The sequence below is a fragment of the Poecilia reticulata genome, linkage group LG18 (genome assembly GCF_000633615.1).
Source record: "Poecilia reticulata strain Guanapo linkage group LG18, Guppy_female_1.0+MT, whole genome shotgun sequence".
NCBI classification, from domain to species: domain Eukaryota; kingdom Metazoa; phylum Chordata; class Actinopteri; order Cyprinodontiformes; family Poeciliidae; genus Poecilia; species Poecilia reticulata.
Genome location: NC_024348.1, coordinates 7404577 through 7417320, shown reverse-complemented (window position 1 = coordinate 7417320; position 12744 = coordinate 7404577). Strand labels below are relative to the sequence as shown.

General features: G+C 39.5%; 2 protein-coding genes across 2 annotated transcripts in view; one reads left to right on the top strand and one right to left on the bottom strand.

The window, feature by feature from the left end:
* The window catches only part of rab39bb (RAB39B, member RAS oncogene family b), a 12382-nt gene extending 7006 nt beyond the window's left edge, over positions 1–5376 (top strand). The window contains exons 3-4 of the mRNA XM_008435309.2: positions 1993–2173; positions 2693–5376. Coding sequence (XP_008433531.1) covers positions 1993–2173; positions 2693–2938 — 427 coding nt within the window. The 3' untranslated portion in view covers positions 2939–5376. The remainder of the gene's footprint in view (positions 1–1992; positions 2174–2692) is intronic.
* Positions 5377–7286: 1910 nt separating this feature from the next.
* vbp1 (von Hippel-Lindau binding protein 1) lies at positions 7287–12480 on the bottom strand. The gene is made up of 6 exons (XM_008435308.2): positions 12373–12480; positions 10688–10812; positions 9911–9977; positions 8695–8793; positions 8447–8585; positions 7287–7741 (listed from the first exon to the last, which is right to left on the bottom strand). The coding sequence occupies exons 1-6, from the start codon at positions 12451–12453 to the stop codon at positions 7665–7667; spliced, it is 588 nt and encodes a 195-aa protein (XP_008433530.1). The 5' UTR covers positions 12454–12480; the 3' UTR covers positions 7287–7664.
* Between the last annotated feature and the right edge of the window lie 264 nt (positions 12481–12744).

Here is a 12744-nt window from a genome sequence, read left to right as displayed (position 1 = left end):
TACATCCATCCATCCATCCATCCATCCATCCATCCATCCATACATACATCCATCTGTTTTCTTCACACCCTTGTCCCTCAGTGGGGTCGGGAGGGTTGCTGGTGCCTATCTCCAGCTAACGTTCCGGGCGAGAGGCGGGGTGCATGCAGATATAATATTTTAATATTTTATAGTAACATGACATCATAAAGGTGTCTCTATCGAGGTTCTTTAGCTATCAAATAAAATTTCATGCCCCTGACTTCATTTGCAGAAATGTATTTTAAGCTGTTACTTTTATACCTTCCTGTATGAACTAGCTGTGCCACATTTCAAATGCTACCCTAAACAGGGACAACAGCTACACCTTTAGGTTTTATATTAATTTGTTTGGCTTTACTTTCGGAAACACTGCCCTATTAAAACACAAACAACATTTGAAAACCGTAAAAAAACAACAAAAAAACTAATATTCTAATATTTTCTTCTAGTAAAATTTCAGAACATTGTTTTTATTCCGTCTGTGATTTTCTACATGACAGCGATTTTGTTTTCTAAACTTCCAAGGTCGATTTTTAAGTCTGTTTACTTCCATTGATTCATAGCTGGTCATTTCTATCGTCATCAATCAGGACAGGACAGGACAGAACCTGCAGAGTATAAATCGCAGCACAGAAGCAGCAGCATGTTAGAAAGGCTGAAATACGTCTTCACACTCATCACTGAGCTCATCCTGGTGACGAAGAGGATGGCTGTCGCCTGCCTTTATCCTCAGCGTTTCCATGTCAACAGCCCTAAGAGACCAAACGAGCGCTTTACCATGATGTCTTTCAACTATTCCTTAAAATTAAACGCGCTTTTTGAACTGCGACGTCCTCGCACCATAACGCACGAACAGAGTTGTGGTTTAATTTGATTCTGTATGGCTATCTGCTGACATATATGCAACAACTCCTGTAAACATGTATATAATTCACAACTAAACATCAGAACCCGACTGTTTCCTGAATCTGGTTTCCTAAGTTAGTGTCCTACAATGTTCATTTCCGACGGTTTACTTTAAATTCCTAACAGTTTGTGATCTTTGTGTCGGTTTATGTTGGACCTCGTGAAATCCTGGCTCAGTTCTGAAATGCTACAACAAAATGGCTTCAGGCTGTTATTCCCACCGTTCGTAGGTGATGTTGTGATTTTGTTGCACAGCTGAATTTGCCAATTTTTTACTTCACATTCCCCTCTTCTTTCCTCAGAGATGCAGGTCTTTCAGTCAGTGTTGTTTCATCTGCATCTTTCCTGCTTCCATAAATATACCTGTATAAATTAAGCATGCATGTGTCAAATCAAGTGACTCACTTGACAGGTCGGGCTTTTTTTCCCCACCTACCCATTCCTTCTTAATGTTTTCTCCCAATTGACTAATCCTCACCTCTTGCTTTTTGCTCTCAATCTCAAGCCTATAAATGGCATTCCTAAGATAGCTTTCATAAAGTATGACGAAGAATAAAAGGAATCAGGAGAAGTTAGAGTTTGTGTCCCTGGAGGGCCGTTAGATTCTGCTGAAACTGAGCAGCTCTGTCCCAATTTGCTCTGCAGTTACTAAGGATGTTTTCACACCTGTTAGGCCGGTAGATGTGGTTCAGATGGGGATTAAAATTTGCAATATCTGTTGCATTTTCAGCTGCTGCGGTTCGCTTTCACAGTGCACCGCATCAAACGATCCAAACTAATTGAAAAAGCTGTTCACCTCCTCGCCTGTGGGGGCGCTGCACCAAGAATTATTGAAGAAACCAACAGGAAAACCTCTGAAATGTACGACTGTGTGTAAAATACACAATTTTGTTTACCATGACACCAATGAAACATGGAATTAAAAAAAAAATTCCTTTACTGAACTTATGACAGAGCGAGAATTCAATAAAAGTACTGGGGTACAAAAGCGATAAACCCAAAAAGTCAGTCCTACATGATAGAAATCAAACGCAGTGAAAGCACCTGTTTCTTTCTGCTGCGTAGGTCCATCACCAGAGCTTATTACCGTAACTCTGTGGGCGGGCTCCTCCTCTTCGACATCACCAACCGCCGCTCCTTCCAGAACGTCCACGACTGGCTGGAGGAGGCGCGCAGCCACGTCCAGCCGCACAGCATCGTCTTCCTGCTGGTGGGCCACAAGTGCGACCTCGAGGCGCAGCGCCAGGTAAGAAACGGGAAACAATCCAAAACTTGCTTCTTACAAAGACAGGTTGAGAAAAAAAAAAGATTTGTGATGGGAAATATTTTGTTTTTGTAAAGGTTGATCAGTCCGGATCGCAATGAGAGATGAGTTTTGTTTTTTAAAATTCCCGTAACTTACAGAGACCCAATCTACGAGGCCTCGCTGAAGTCTTTATAAACATTTTCACGTATTTTACTTTTGATTTATTTATTGTGGATTACGTTATCTTCTGTCACTTAATGTGGTTCTGGAAAAGAGACATAAGCAGATTGTTTACGTCTTAATTCCTGAAGTGATGCTGCTTACTGGAGATGATGTTCCGAAACATGATCTGTGCAGAATCTCACGTTTCAGTTCAACACATAACTGATAACGCGACATTTCACGTGTCTCAGCATTTTTTTTTTTTTTTTTTTTTACAGTTTACCGGAAGAAGAAACAAATATTAGCAAAAATGCACCCCCAAAACATATATATTTTTTTAATGTTTCGATTTTGCAGGTGACCCGGCAAGAAGCGGAGAAGCTGGCCGGGGCGTACGGCATGCGCTACATCGAGACGTCGGCGCGCGACGCCATCAACGTGGAGCATGCCTTCACCGAGCTGACCAGGGAGATCTTCGCCTTGGTGCGGTCCGGCGACATCACCATCCAGGAGGGCTGGGAGGGCGTGAAGAGCGGCTTTGTACCCAACGTGGTTCACTCGTCAGAGGAGGTGACCAAGAGCGACCGCCGCTGCCTCTGTTGATCTGGGTGAACTGAGGATTCAAAAAGGGAGAGGACGCCGAGCGGAGCCGCCGCCGATGACGGCCTGAACTGTCGGCCGTACAGACGGAGGAACTGTACTTCCTTCAGACTGAATACGGATTTGGAGGGGTTGGGAAACTCAGTGAACATGCTGGTTCTCGGTGTCGACGAACATCATAACAACAAGCGGAGGACTTAGAGGGATGGATCCGTCTCTGTACATGTTTTTCGTTCTCAGAGGGGAAAGGGTCAGAGTTGTTTCGACTAGACTGCTTTCCTAGAACGTCTCGCAAAAGGCCTTAGAAACCGGATCTGTTCAGATGGCTTTATCGTTTTGATTTCTGCCATTACCTCCTTTCCATTAGACACCTCTCAATATGCAATTTTATGATCACATTAACAAGAGATCACATCTTTCTTTACTCGTTTCTTCTAAAGCACCATATAGCGTCGTTTGGTCATGTCCTAAGCATTAAAGTCGTTTCTCCTTCGCCGATATGTTGTTTCACGTTCCAGAAATCAATAGAGAAGTCCTGGAGGTCTTAAAAAAAACAAAAATAACTGTCGCTTTTCTACCTTACAAAAGTATTTATACCACTTAAACATTTTTTTAAACTTATTTTCAACCTTGCAACTACTAAGTTCAATCTATTTAATTGCCGTTTTTGTGGTAGTCCAACATAAAGTGGGACAAACATGTGAAGTGGAAAGTAAATGGTACGCAGTTCTCGTATAGGGTCCTTGCATCCTTAAAGTCTTAAATTCATGTATCTAAGATTAAGGCCTTGAAATGTCTTAAAGTCATAAAAAAAATGTAAGTTGACCTTAATCAATTTTGTCAAGGCAATGCTATTTAATCTGGCATATGCTGTCTAGTTTGTGTAAAGTTTGAGTCACAGACATCTTCATCGTAGCGGTTGAAGCTAGCACTAACTAGCTGGTAATGTACCCGTTAGCTAGCTAGGTTTTTTCATCTTTCATGGGTAAGTGGAAATTAATTGCCAGTTGTCTGGATAATGTTCGTATTCGCCACTGGCTCACATCTGTTGCTAACTAACATGATGCTACATACATTTTGTTCAAAAAAAACCTTGGCCTTACTTCTATATAAAATATGCAGTATTATTTTGTAAATTTCTGTCATGTTACAAGTTTTAAATTTTATTCATTTTGTCCTTAATTCGGACTTAAAAAGTCTCAAATTTGAGTTGGTGAAGAAACCGTTTCAAATCTGATTTGCTTAGGGAATTCAACAAATATGTGGAAGAAAACCTGCTAAAGCTTTTCTGGACTAGGCCCAGTCAAAGTCCAGACCTAAATCTAAAAAAATAAATCAGTGACAAGACTTAAAGATTGATGATTCAAGACTTTCTCCATCCAATCTTTCGGAACTTGAACTATTTTGCAAAGAAGAATGGGCAACCATTTCAATTGCAGATGCCCAACGCTGGTAGAGACATAATGCAGGAACAAAAGGTGGTTTTATAAATCGGTAAGTTTCTAATGAGAGGGGAACAGGACAGAGGGAAACCCAACTCCTCTTTCCACCAAGTCACGGTTGCTCTCAAGGTCTCCTCTGAGGTTCTTCACAGTCATGCGCTACGTTGTGTTGGTCTGTCACATAAAATCAAACTAAAACACATGATCCTTTTTGGTTGCAATGTTACAAAATGTGGAGAAAAAAAATAGTGGGCAATAAATACTTTTGCGAGATTTAAGACCTCCAGCGAACTCGATGACATTGACCTGGTTGCTTTAACCATCTTGTGTAAAAGTCACGCAATAACACGACACCTCCCTGCTGTTCCCAACGGACTCCAACTGCACGAAGACAAAGTGTACAGCTGAACTCGTGGAGGTGGAGCTGCGGGCACGTCGAACTTCATGTCCGCCTGTTTTATTGAACACACCAGGTGGATTTGTTGAACTCTCTTGGAGTCTGTTTGGAGCAGGAAAGCACCTTAATAGTCAAGTCTGTCTACACAGGGAAAGCCTTATTTGGTATACTTCAGTTCTCCAAGGCCAAACCGACAGAGACTGACTAATCACATCAACGGGCACTCGATGAATGGACTCCACGGCAACACTACGTAACCAACAATGCACGCTAACGAAAGAAGGAAAATCACCCCAAAGAAAGCCGGCCAATCATAGCCACACTACGAGATTCAGTTCTGTTCAGTACGAGTTGCTCATGTTGTTTTGATCTGTGAAAATGCAGTGTCATATATGAGTTTATCGCTTAAGTTCAACCCTGCAGTTTCAGCTCACCACCATCATAGCTTCGCTATGACATTACATGTGAGGCGCACAATATAAAGAGAAGACTTAAACTGCTTCAAATGTAGTTTTTCTAACCTTATCTTTACCTAAATTTGATGATTACATTTCAAGATGCATTCCAACCCCTGACATGAAAATTAAAAGAAATAATGCTTATATAATGTGGACATTTTTTTTTACTCTTTTTTATTTTCTTGCCATCTCCTAGTCTTAGTTGTGCAACATGACAGAATGAACGCAAAGAAAAAAAACAAAGTGCTGTTTTAAGATGTTATATCTGAAAAGACAGATGGTAGAAACTAGTTTTTAGCTCCATACTTTCTCATCATAATGCATATGTAGGAAGCCATGAATCATTTAACACATGGTATAGTCATTTTACACGTAGCTCTTTCCATGTCATTTTATTTCATAGACTAATGAAAAAAAAAAACCCTGCATGACTAGGCTTTCTTTGCCTGTTTTTAAGGATATCCGTTCACAAATGCAATTGCTTTCAAACTTGGAACTTGAACCCCGATTAGTTGGGTTTGGTGTGAATGATTGTCAATGCCAAGAGTCAATTTTAGCAAACGTTATCTATAAAACCCACGACGCGGGTCAAAAAAGTAAACATAATTAAAACGTAAAATGGTTCATTGTGGAAATCAAGTAATCTTTCCAATTCAGTCAAAATTAATATTCATGGCGAATAAAATAAAATAGGCAGCCCTCTTGCTTTAAAACATATTTAAAACAATCATATATAGAAATCATGTTTTAAAAAAGCAAATAGAACCAAAATTTCCTATTGCCTTTATTCTGTTTTTTTTTTTTTTACCAAATCTTATAAGTGCTGTAATCCGATTCCATTTTCATGTGAAAAATATTTAGAAATTCTCAACTGGATGCCATCCACTGCCATCTATTTGGGAGAACCATCCACCATCTGGAAAGAAAGGGACGATGAGCACAGTCACTTCCAGTAAAACACAAATGCAAATCTGTGTGTGAACCAAGCAACCACTAAATGGCTAAAGCTGCCATCCAGGAAGTAGCTTCTTTTCAGGAAGTGCACTCAGCAGCTGACTGTCTGGAGGACTGGAAACTGTTCAGTGATGAATCTCAGCATCAGAAGGTCATGTGATGCTGCTGCTATTATAAGACGCCACTCTGGCAGAACTGTACCCGTGTCGACGTTAATATCCAAAGATTAGTTAGACACAAAAAAAGAAAAACACTTTCATATAAACACAAGTGCATTTCTTTGGCCAGGCAAAGGCACTTTGAATATAACGGCTAATTTGTTGAAAAGCTCTTTCTAGTGGAGAGACAGAGTGATTTCTGGGAACTCCGCCAGGATCTTTGGGGGCGTTGGGATTCAGCAGGTCTGCTCACACACACACGCGCGCACACACACACGCACACATTACTGTTTATTCAAAATAGCATTTATGTGGAAAATTAACTTAGGGGAAGCGTGTTGAATTTTAGCAAAAACTCAGAAAACTTGAAAATGATCTCTGCTTGTATGAGTTATAAATAGAAGCTAATGCTAACCACCAGTAAGTTTCCTTCTTCTAGTCTTTTCCCTTATAGCTGTTTTTATGACGTTTCCATCTAAAATAACACACAAAGCATCAAATCAAGGGCTCTTCTCTTTTCCTAAATGATCTTTTTCTTTTTACTTCATTAATTGTTTAATGAATACAGTGGAAGACAAATAAATACAGACAGAACAGTGGCAAGGAGAGGAGGAAAACAGAAAAAGGAGGAAATATGGAGAGGAAGGTCAGAGGACGGAGAACTGCGGCAGGTCTGGCGGACGAATCCTGCTGATCTCTGTGAAACCCTGCAACTCTCAGGAAGTGGGAACCAAAGTTTACAAGGCAAAACCAGTTTATCCTAGAGCCGTATTGGCCGGGCTCTATGGGAGGAAACTAAACCGTGTAATGATGTAAGCGTTAAGTGTCGACTGTGGCTGAGAGAAAGTTTTCAGAGGAAGATACAGGAGGAAAATCCATGGAGGACAGGATGGTGCAAGTAAACCCTTATTTCTGATCTGCCAGAAGAAATAAATAAAATAAAAAAAAAGAACGGAACACAGTTAAATCAATAAAAAGAATACAAAACTGCCTTGTTGACGTTGTTTTTTGGTTAGTTTTTACTTGAAAAAATACTTTAAAAAGTAAAAAATAAAATAAAATCAACAGAAAACAGTAGTGGTGGAAGTTTGAGCTGGACTTGATAGAGGAGACGTAGAGAGGAAAAACTGAACTATGACAAACGCTCGACCCGAGCAGCTTCAAACTTCCAGTAACGTTTCAGACGATTCCTCCATGAGCCGAGCTCCGGGGGTCACAGGGGGGGTCAACATACGCATGACTTCAGATTGGGGTTTATTTTTCTTTTAATGACTAAGGAGGAAGTTAGCAGAGGGGGAACATAGACACTGTTCTGTTTAATTAAGACTTGGCTGCTGATTTCAGGAGGTTTTCTTTGCTCCTCCTCTTTACGTCCCAGTTGTAGACTCGCGCCATGTCTGAAGGGAGCGACAAGTCAAGATGAAACACCAACATACAGAGGGTTACTGAGAGGTAGCTGGTGTTTAATTCAAAACATGTCTCATGTGCAACCCTAATAACCAGATCATAAAAAACCCAATATTAATTTAATTAAATGCAACTCGTACGTAGATTTAGTACACAAAGTCTATAGGGAGAACATCTGCCTGCTGGGAAATGTTCATTTGACTTTCCAGGACTAATGATATCATACATGTTCTGCTTCTCTGTAAAGTCGGAAATTTGGTAATCCCAGAGTTGTACAGTAACTAGCTACTTTTACTCAATTACATTTACTTGACCAACATTTTTTGAGAAAACTTACTTTCAGGAGTATTTGGACTTGGCTGACCTTTACTTGAGCCATGTTATTATCGCTACTCTTGAGTAAACTTTCTTGATTCTAGACCCACTGAGTGAAGAACAAACATGTTTTAACCAACAATTCACCAAGCACAGACCTGACATTTTTCAGAAGATCATTTCTCAGAGGGCTGCTTTTTACTTTTACTTGAGTAAAAATAAGTTGAAGTGGTGCTACTCTTGCTTGGGTTCATTTTTTGGGTACTCTACATTTCAACAAACTGAGTAATTAGAGTTCTACAGAAAAGGTGACATCTAGTGGCCAAACCTGGGTACAGCTCAGTCACGACTGACTGCTTTGGGGTTTTTTTAAAGGATACTGACTTCGGTGGTGGTCCCCTGGTCTCTCAGGTAGTCCAGGTCTTCCTCCAGCGTCTCCAGGTTGCGAGACGCTGTGGACAAGTTCTTCTCTAGGAGAGCCTGGGCTTCGTCGATGTCGTATTCTAACATGACGTTGGCCTTTCGAGGAGAAGCGTTGGAGAAATCATTAGAAGACATAATCAGTGATCCAGATAATTGAGTTTCAAAGGTTGATAAATGTAATTTAAAACTGAAAGCCCATGCTCACCCCTAACCATAGGCAAACTTTGTCAGTGGGCGGCACGGAGGCCTTGCAGTAAACGTTGTCGGCCAGCAGGAAATGTGTTTCCATGGGTTCTGTGGTTTCCTGAAGAAAAACAAGGTGCAGCCCTTAAATTCAACAGGCCTCTAATAGAGCTGAAACGATTAATCAGATTAAACACGATAAATCGGTTATGTTTGTATTTTTAAACACAGTTTTATTTGTTTTGTATGTTCACCAACCAAAAGAACATAGAACTGCACATCATGCTGCTATATCACGTTACATAAGTAGAGAATAAGAAAAAGGGAACATAAAAATAAGGAAAGAAAAACAGGAAAAAACATCCATGTTGAATCATGTCTTTAATGGCCTTATTGCCTTATCTACTATCCTAATGGTCACCAAACATTTACAGATTTCAAACCTGACAATGAGACAATCAGAGCTAGCAACTGTAGTGATAGAAAAAAAAAACACAGAAGGAGATAAATCGATTCTTGAAATAATTGTCAACAAACTCGAGTAATCGTTGACTGGAGTTAATGATTAATCATTAGCACCTTTAGTTATCTATTTCATTCTTGTTTGATCTAAAGAAATAATCACCAAATCAGCCCTCCAGTGAAAATAGTTAATAGTTAATAGAAAATCGATAGTTGCAGCTGTAGCCTCTAATATTTCCACCAAGGAGCAAATATTGTTTGTTTTTTTAAGTTCCTCTGATTATCTCGGCCTCGTCTGGCCGTTAAAGCAGAAATATAAAAGTTCCCTCTGAAAATATGAAAGACGAGACGGATGGCCAAAAGGACAAAGACTGATGAGCAAACAAGTGTCCAGATGTACAGGAAGATAATAATAATAATCAATTTAATTTGTTCCGCACTTTTCATTAGCAAAAATCTCAAAGTGCTACCCAGTGCAACTAAAATCAAGGATAAGATGGACAAAGGGAAAGACAAACACGACTTTTAGACAATAGATAATACTTTATTGACTTTTAGACAATAAAGTCTAGAGATGCAACTATTTTTTTTCCATACTCTCATCTTTTCCCAAACTTATCCAGATGTGATCAAATTCGAGAATTTTCCAGACTCGGTAGGAACCAGAACAAGCAGGAAAGCTCATGTTCTACTTGTTGCTTCTTACATGATAATATAATTATACAAGAATAAAGCAACAGATTGAACACTGATGTTTCTTTAAGCAGATTACCCACCTTCTTCTTCTGCATGTGTCGGAGGATCTCTAGCGTCTGGGTGATCTGTGGGATCTGGTTTTTCAACCTACGTGAGCAGAAAACAAGAAACCGTAACATTACAGCATCAACTGTTTGGTTATAAAATATCTGGCAAACTTCTGAAACTGGTTAAGAAATAAATGGCTTCTAACAAAGCATCAAAGATATGAGATCATATAGAAATGAGGTTATATAAATAAAAAGCTACATATTCTCTGTTAGTGTGGTGAACTTTAATAACTGCTTATTTAAAGGTTTGTGCTACTTTCCTTCAGGGAAATTCAAGAACTTTTCAAACTGTTTCAAGGTAAGCTTTTTTTTTTTTAACTTTTCCAGCAGAGATAAAAATACAAATGTACTAAAGAAAACAGCTTCAATTCACCATTACATACCATATCATTCATACATATTATTCTACATTCTGCAGTTTTGCAATGTTTCTCTTACAGATTGGTCTGAGAAAGTTACAAGAAAATCTCTAAGAAATGTCCTTGCTAAGTTTTCTGGAATTTAGCAAATAGAAATGATTTTGGAAATTCTAACTGACCTAAAACATGAGAAGTTTGGTCTGATTCAACTTCAGACAGCGAGATAAAAAGGGGTCTTTATATTATCGTTAAATATCTGGTTTCAACTGTAGATGACGCTTTTCAAATTTGAGCTTTTAATCAAACGTTAGATTGTTTCCTTAAACAATCTAATGTGTTTAAATACGTTAACTTTTTAGAGTTTTTTTAAAAATGCGTTTCATGTTACCGGAGTTTCTTCTGAGACAGGTTGAGCTCCATGTATTTATATTTCTGGTACTGTTCGTCCAGCCTCCTGAGCGCCGAGTCTGCCGTCTCGTTGCCGGGCTGCTTCATGAACGAGTCGACGTCCTCCTGTGAAACACGCCACAGATGCTGAACGAACTAGAGTTAGCGGATGATCTCTTATGAATAATAGCAGGATTCCCTACAGAGGCAGACTGACCGTTTCTTCTCATGATGGTCAAGGCCAAAGTGCTGTTGTTCAGCAAACAGAATCCAGATGAATTTGTGGTGTAAATTTATATTTTTAAGAGTTTCTGTAGGTCTCACAGAGTCTAATTTAATGGCTTTTTAAAACCATTATGAATGAAATTTAAATCCTGTACCACAACAAAGATGTACAAAAGAAAAGTACATATTTTGTATAATAATAGTGCCAGCAGATGTAACATCGTATGGGTTGGCAACAGAAGTGAGCCAGTGGCAAAGACTTACATCGTCCAGGTAACCAGCGATAAATGTACGATTTAGATGAACGCAAAAAAAGCTAGCTAGTTACCAAGCAGGGCTATGCTAGCAGCTAGTTAGCGGTAGCCTCAACCACTTGAAGTCAAACGGAATGAAGACGTCTGCATTTGCCTGACACAGGGAATAAACTCTGTAGAATATGAGAACATGGTCTTGTGACAAAATTTAAGACCTGTGATTAACGTATTTAAGGCCAATTTACATTTTTAGAATAAATTTAAGACACTTTAAGGCCTTAATTTTGACTTTTTAAGGATCCATGCCACAGACTCTGCTTCTTGCTTTTCGTGCCAACAACTGGCACACATTATGGACTCGAGATCATTGGGATTGTGATGTTTCTTGTCATGATAAGAAACGTTATCATGGCAAGAAACATCTTGTCATGTTTCTTGCCATGATAAGAAACATGGCAAGACATCCAGGCCTGGAGCCTCATTAGGGGGTGCCAACATGACACCCCCTAATGTTGGGGTGCCATAATAAAAGCAGTAACATCCTTCAGGTGGTGTGTAAAATGTATTTCTACAAATGAAACAACTAAAAACGACGATGTCAACATATTCTTTAAAAGACAAACCTCATCAACTGTGTTCCCCATCTGAAAACTTGCATCACAAAATGTAGCGGTTTTTTATGCAATATAATTTCATGCTAAACAACTGTGACAGTGAATTTTGAGAGAGAGAGAAAAAAAACTTTCGTTAACCATTATGTAATGGCGTATGAAATAKTTTACTGACTTATTTTAATTATGCGGAAGTCTTTCAGACATGATCATTATTTATATTTGAAGCTAAGGTGTATCAGTTAATGCTTTATGGAAAACCTCAAAGTGGGAAACTGAGGCCTGTTAATGGCACTAAACCTACCCCCGAAGTTACAGAGACCAGTTGAAAAACATAAAAGCCCGTAAAGTAAACCAGGAGTGACTGAAGACAGAAAAAGCCCACATCATTCAGACAGTAATGACCATAGATGGAAGCAAGTAGCCGCCCATCCTGCACACACAGCGGGATCATCAACTCTCTGTCAGCTAGAGCTGCTAGTTAGCTAACAGGTTCCAAGCCGCTATAACGCCCCCTGTGCGTCAGGGACAGGCAAAAACACATTAAATTGTACTGCACACAAGCGGTGCAGTGAAAAAAGTTCGGCTTTACGCACCACAAACACCGCTTCGGGGATCCCAAGGTGCTTTTTCTTTGTCGCCTGTACGGCATTGCTGTTGTCTATGGTCGCCGCCATGTTGAAGAGAAGTTGCTTCCTCCCTTACGCCTGCGTACAAGACGCCTGAAGATTAGGGGACTCGACTGCCTCCTGTGGCCACATATTGAAACTGCACACAAAGATTGAACGTTTCCTGAGTTTGACGTTTATTTGGAAATTTATTTTAACAGAGAATGTGTCATATTGGCTACAGCATTAATAAATGTTTAATGTGCTCCGTAATAAATGCTAACTAAATATACTTGGCATTATAAGTTCTGGTGGTCCCATAATTTGCATGACTATTTTAGAAATAAAGTCAATTTCTTC

Excerpts from the sequence above, each read along its gene's own strand:
- vbp1 (XM_008435308.2), bottom strand. The coding sequence starts at position 12,453 with ATGGCGGCGACCATAGACAACAGCAATGCCGTACAGGCGACAAAGAAA. Across the intron at positions 8,794-9,910 it reads GACACATGCAGAAGAAGAAG|GAAACCACAGAACCCATGGA; the intron begins GTGGGTAATCTG and ends GTTTTTCTTCAG. Across the intron at positions 7,742-8,446 it reads GGGGACCACCACCGAAGTCA|ACATGGCGCGAGTCTACAAC; the intron begins GTATCCTTTAAA and ends CGCTCCCTTCAG.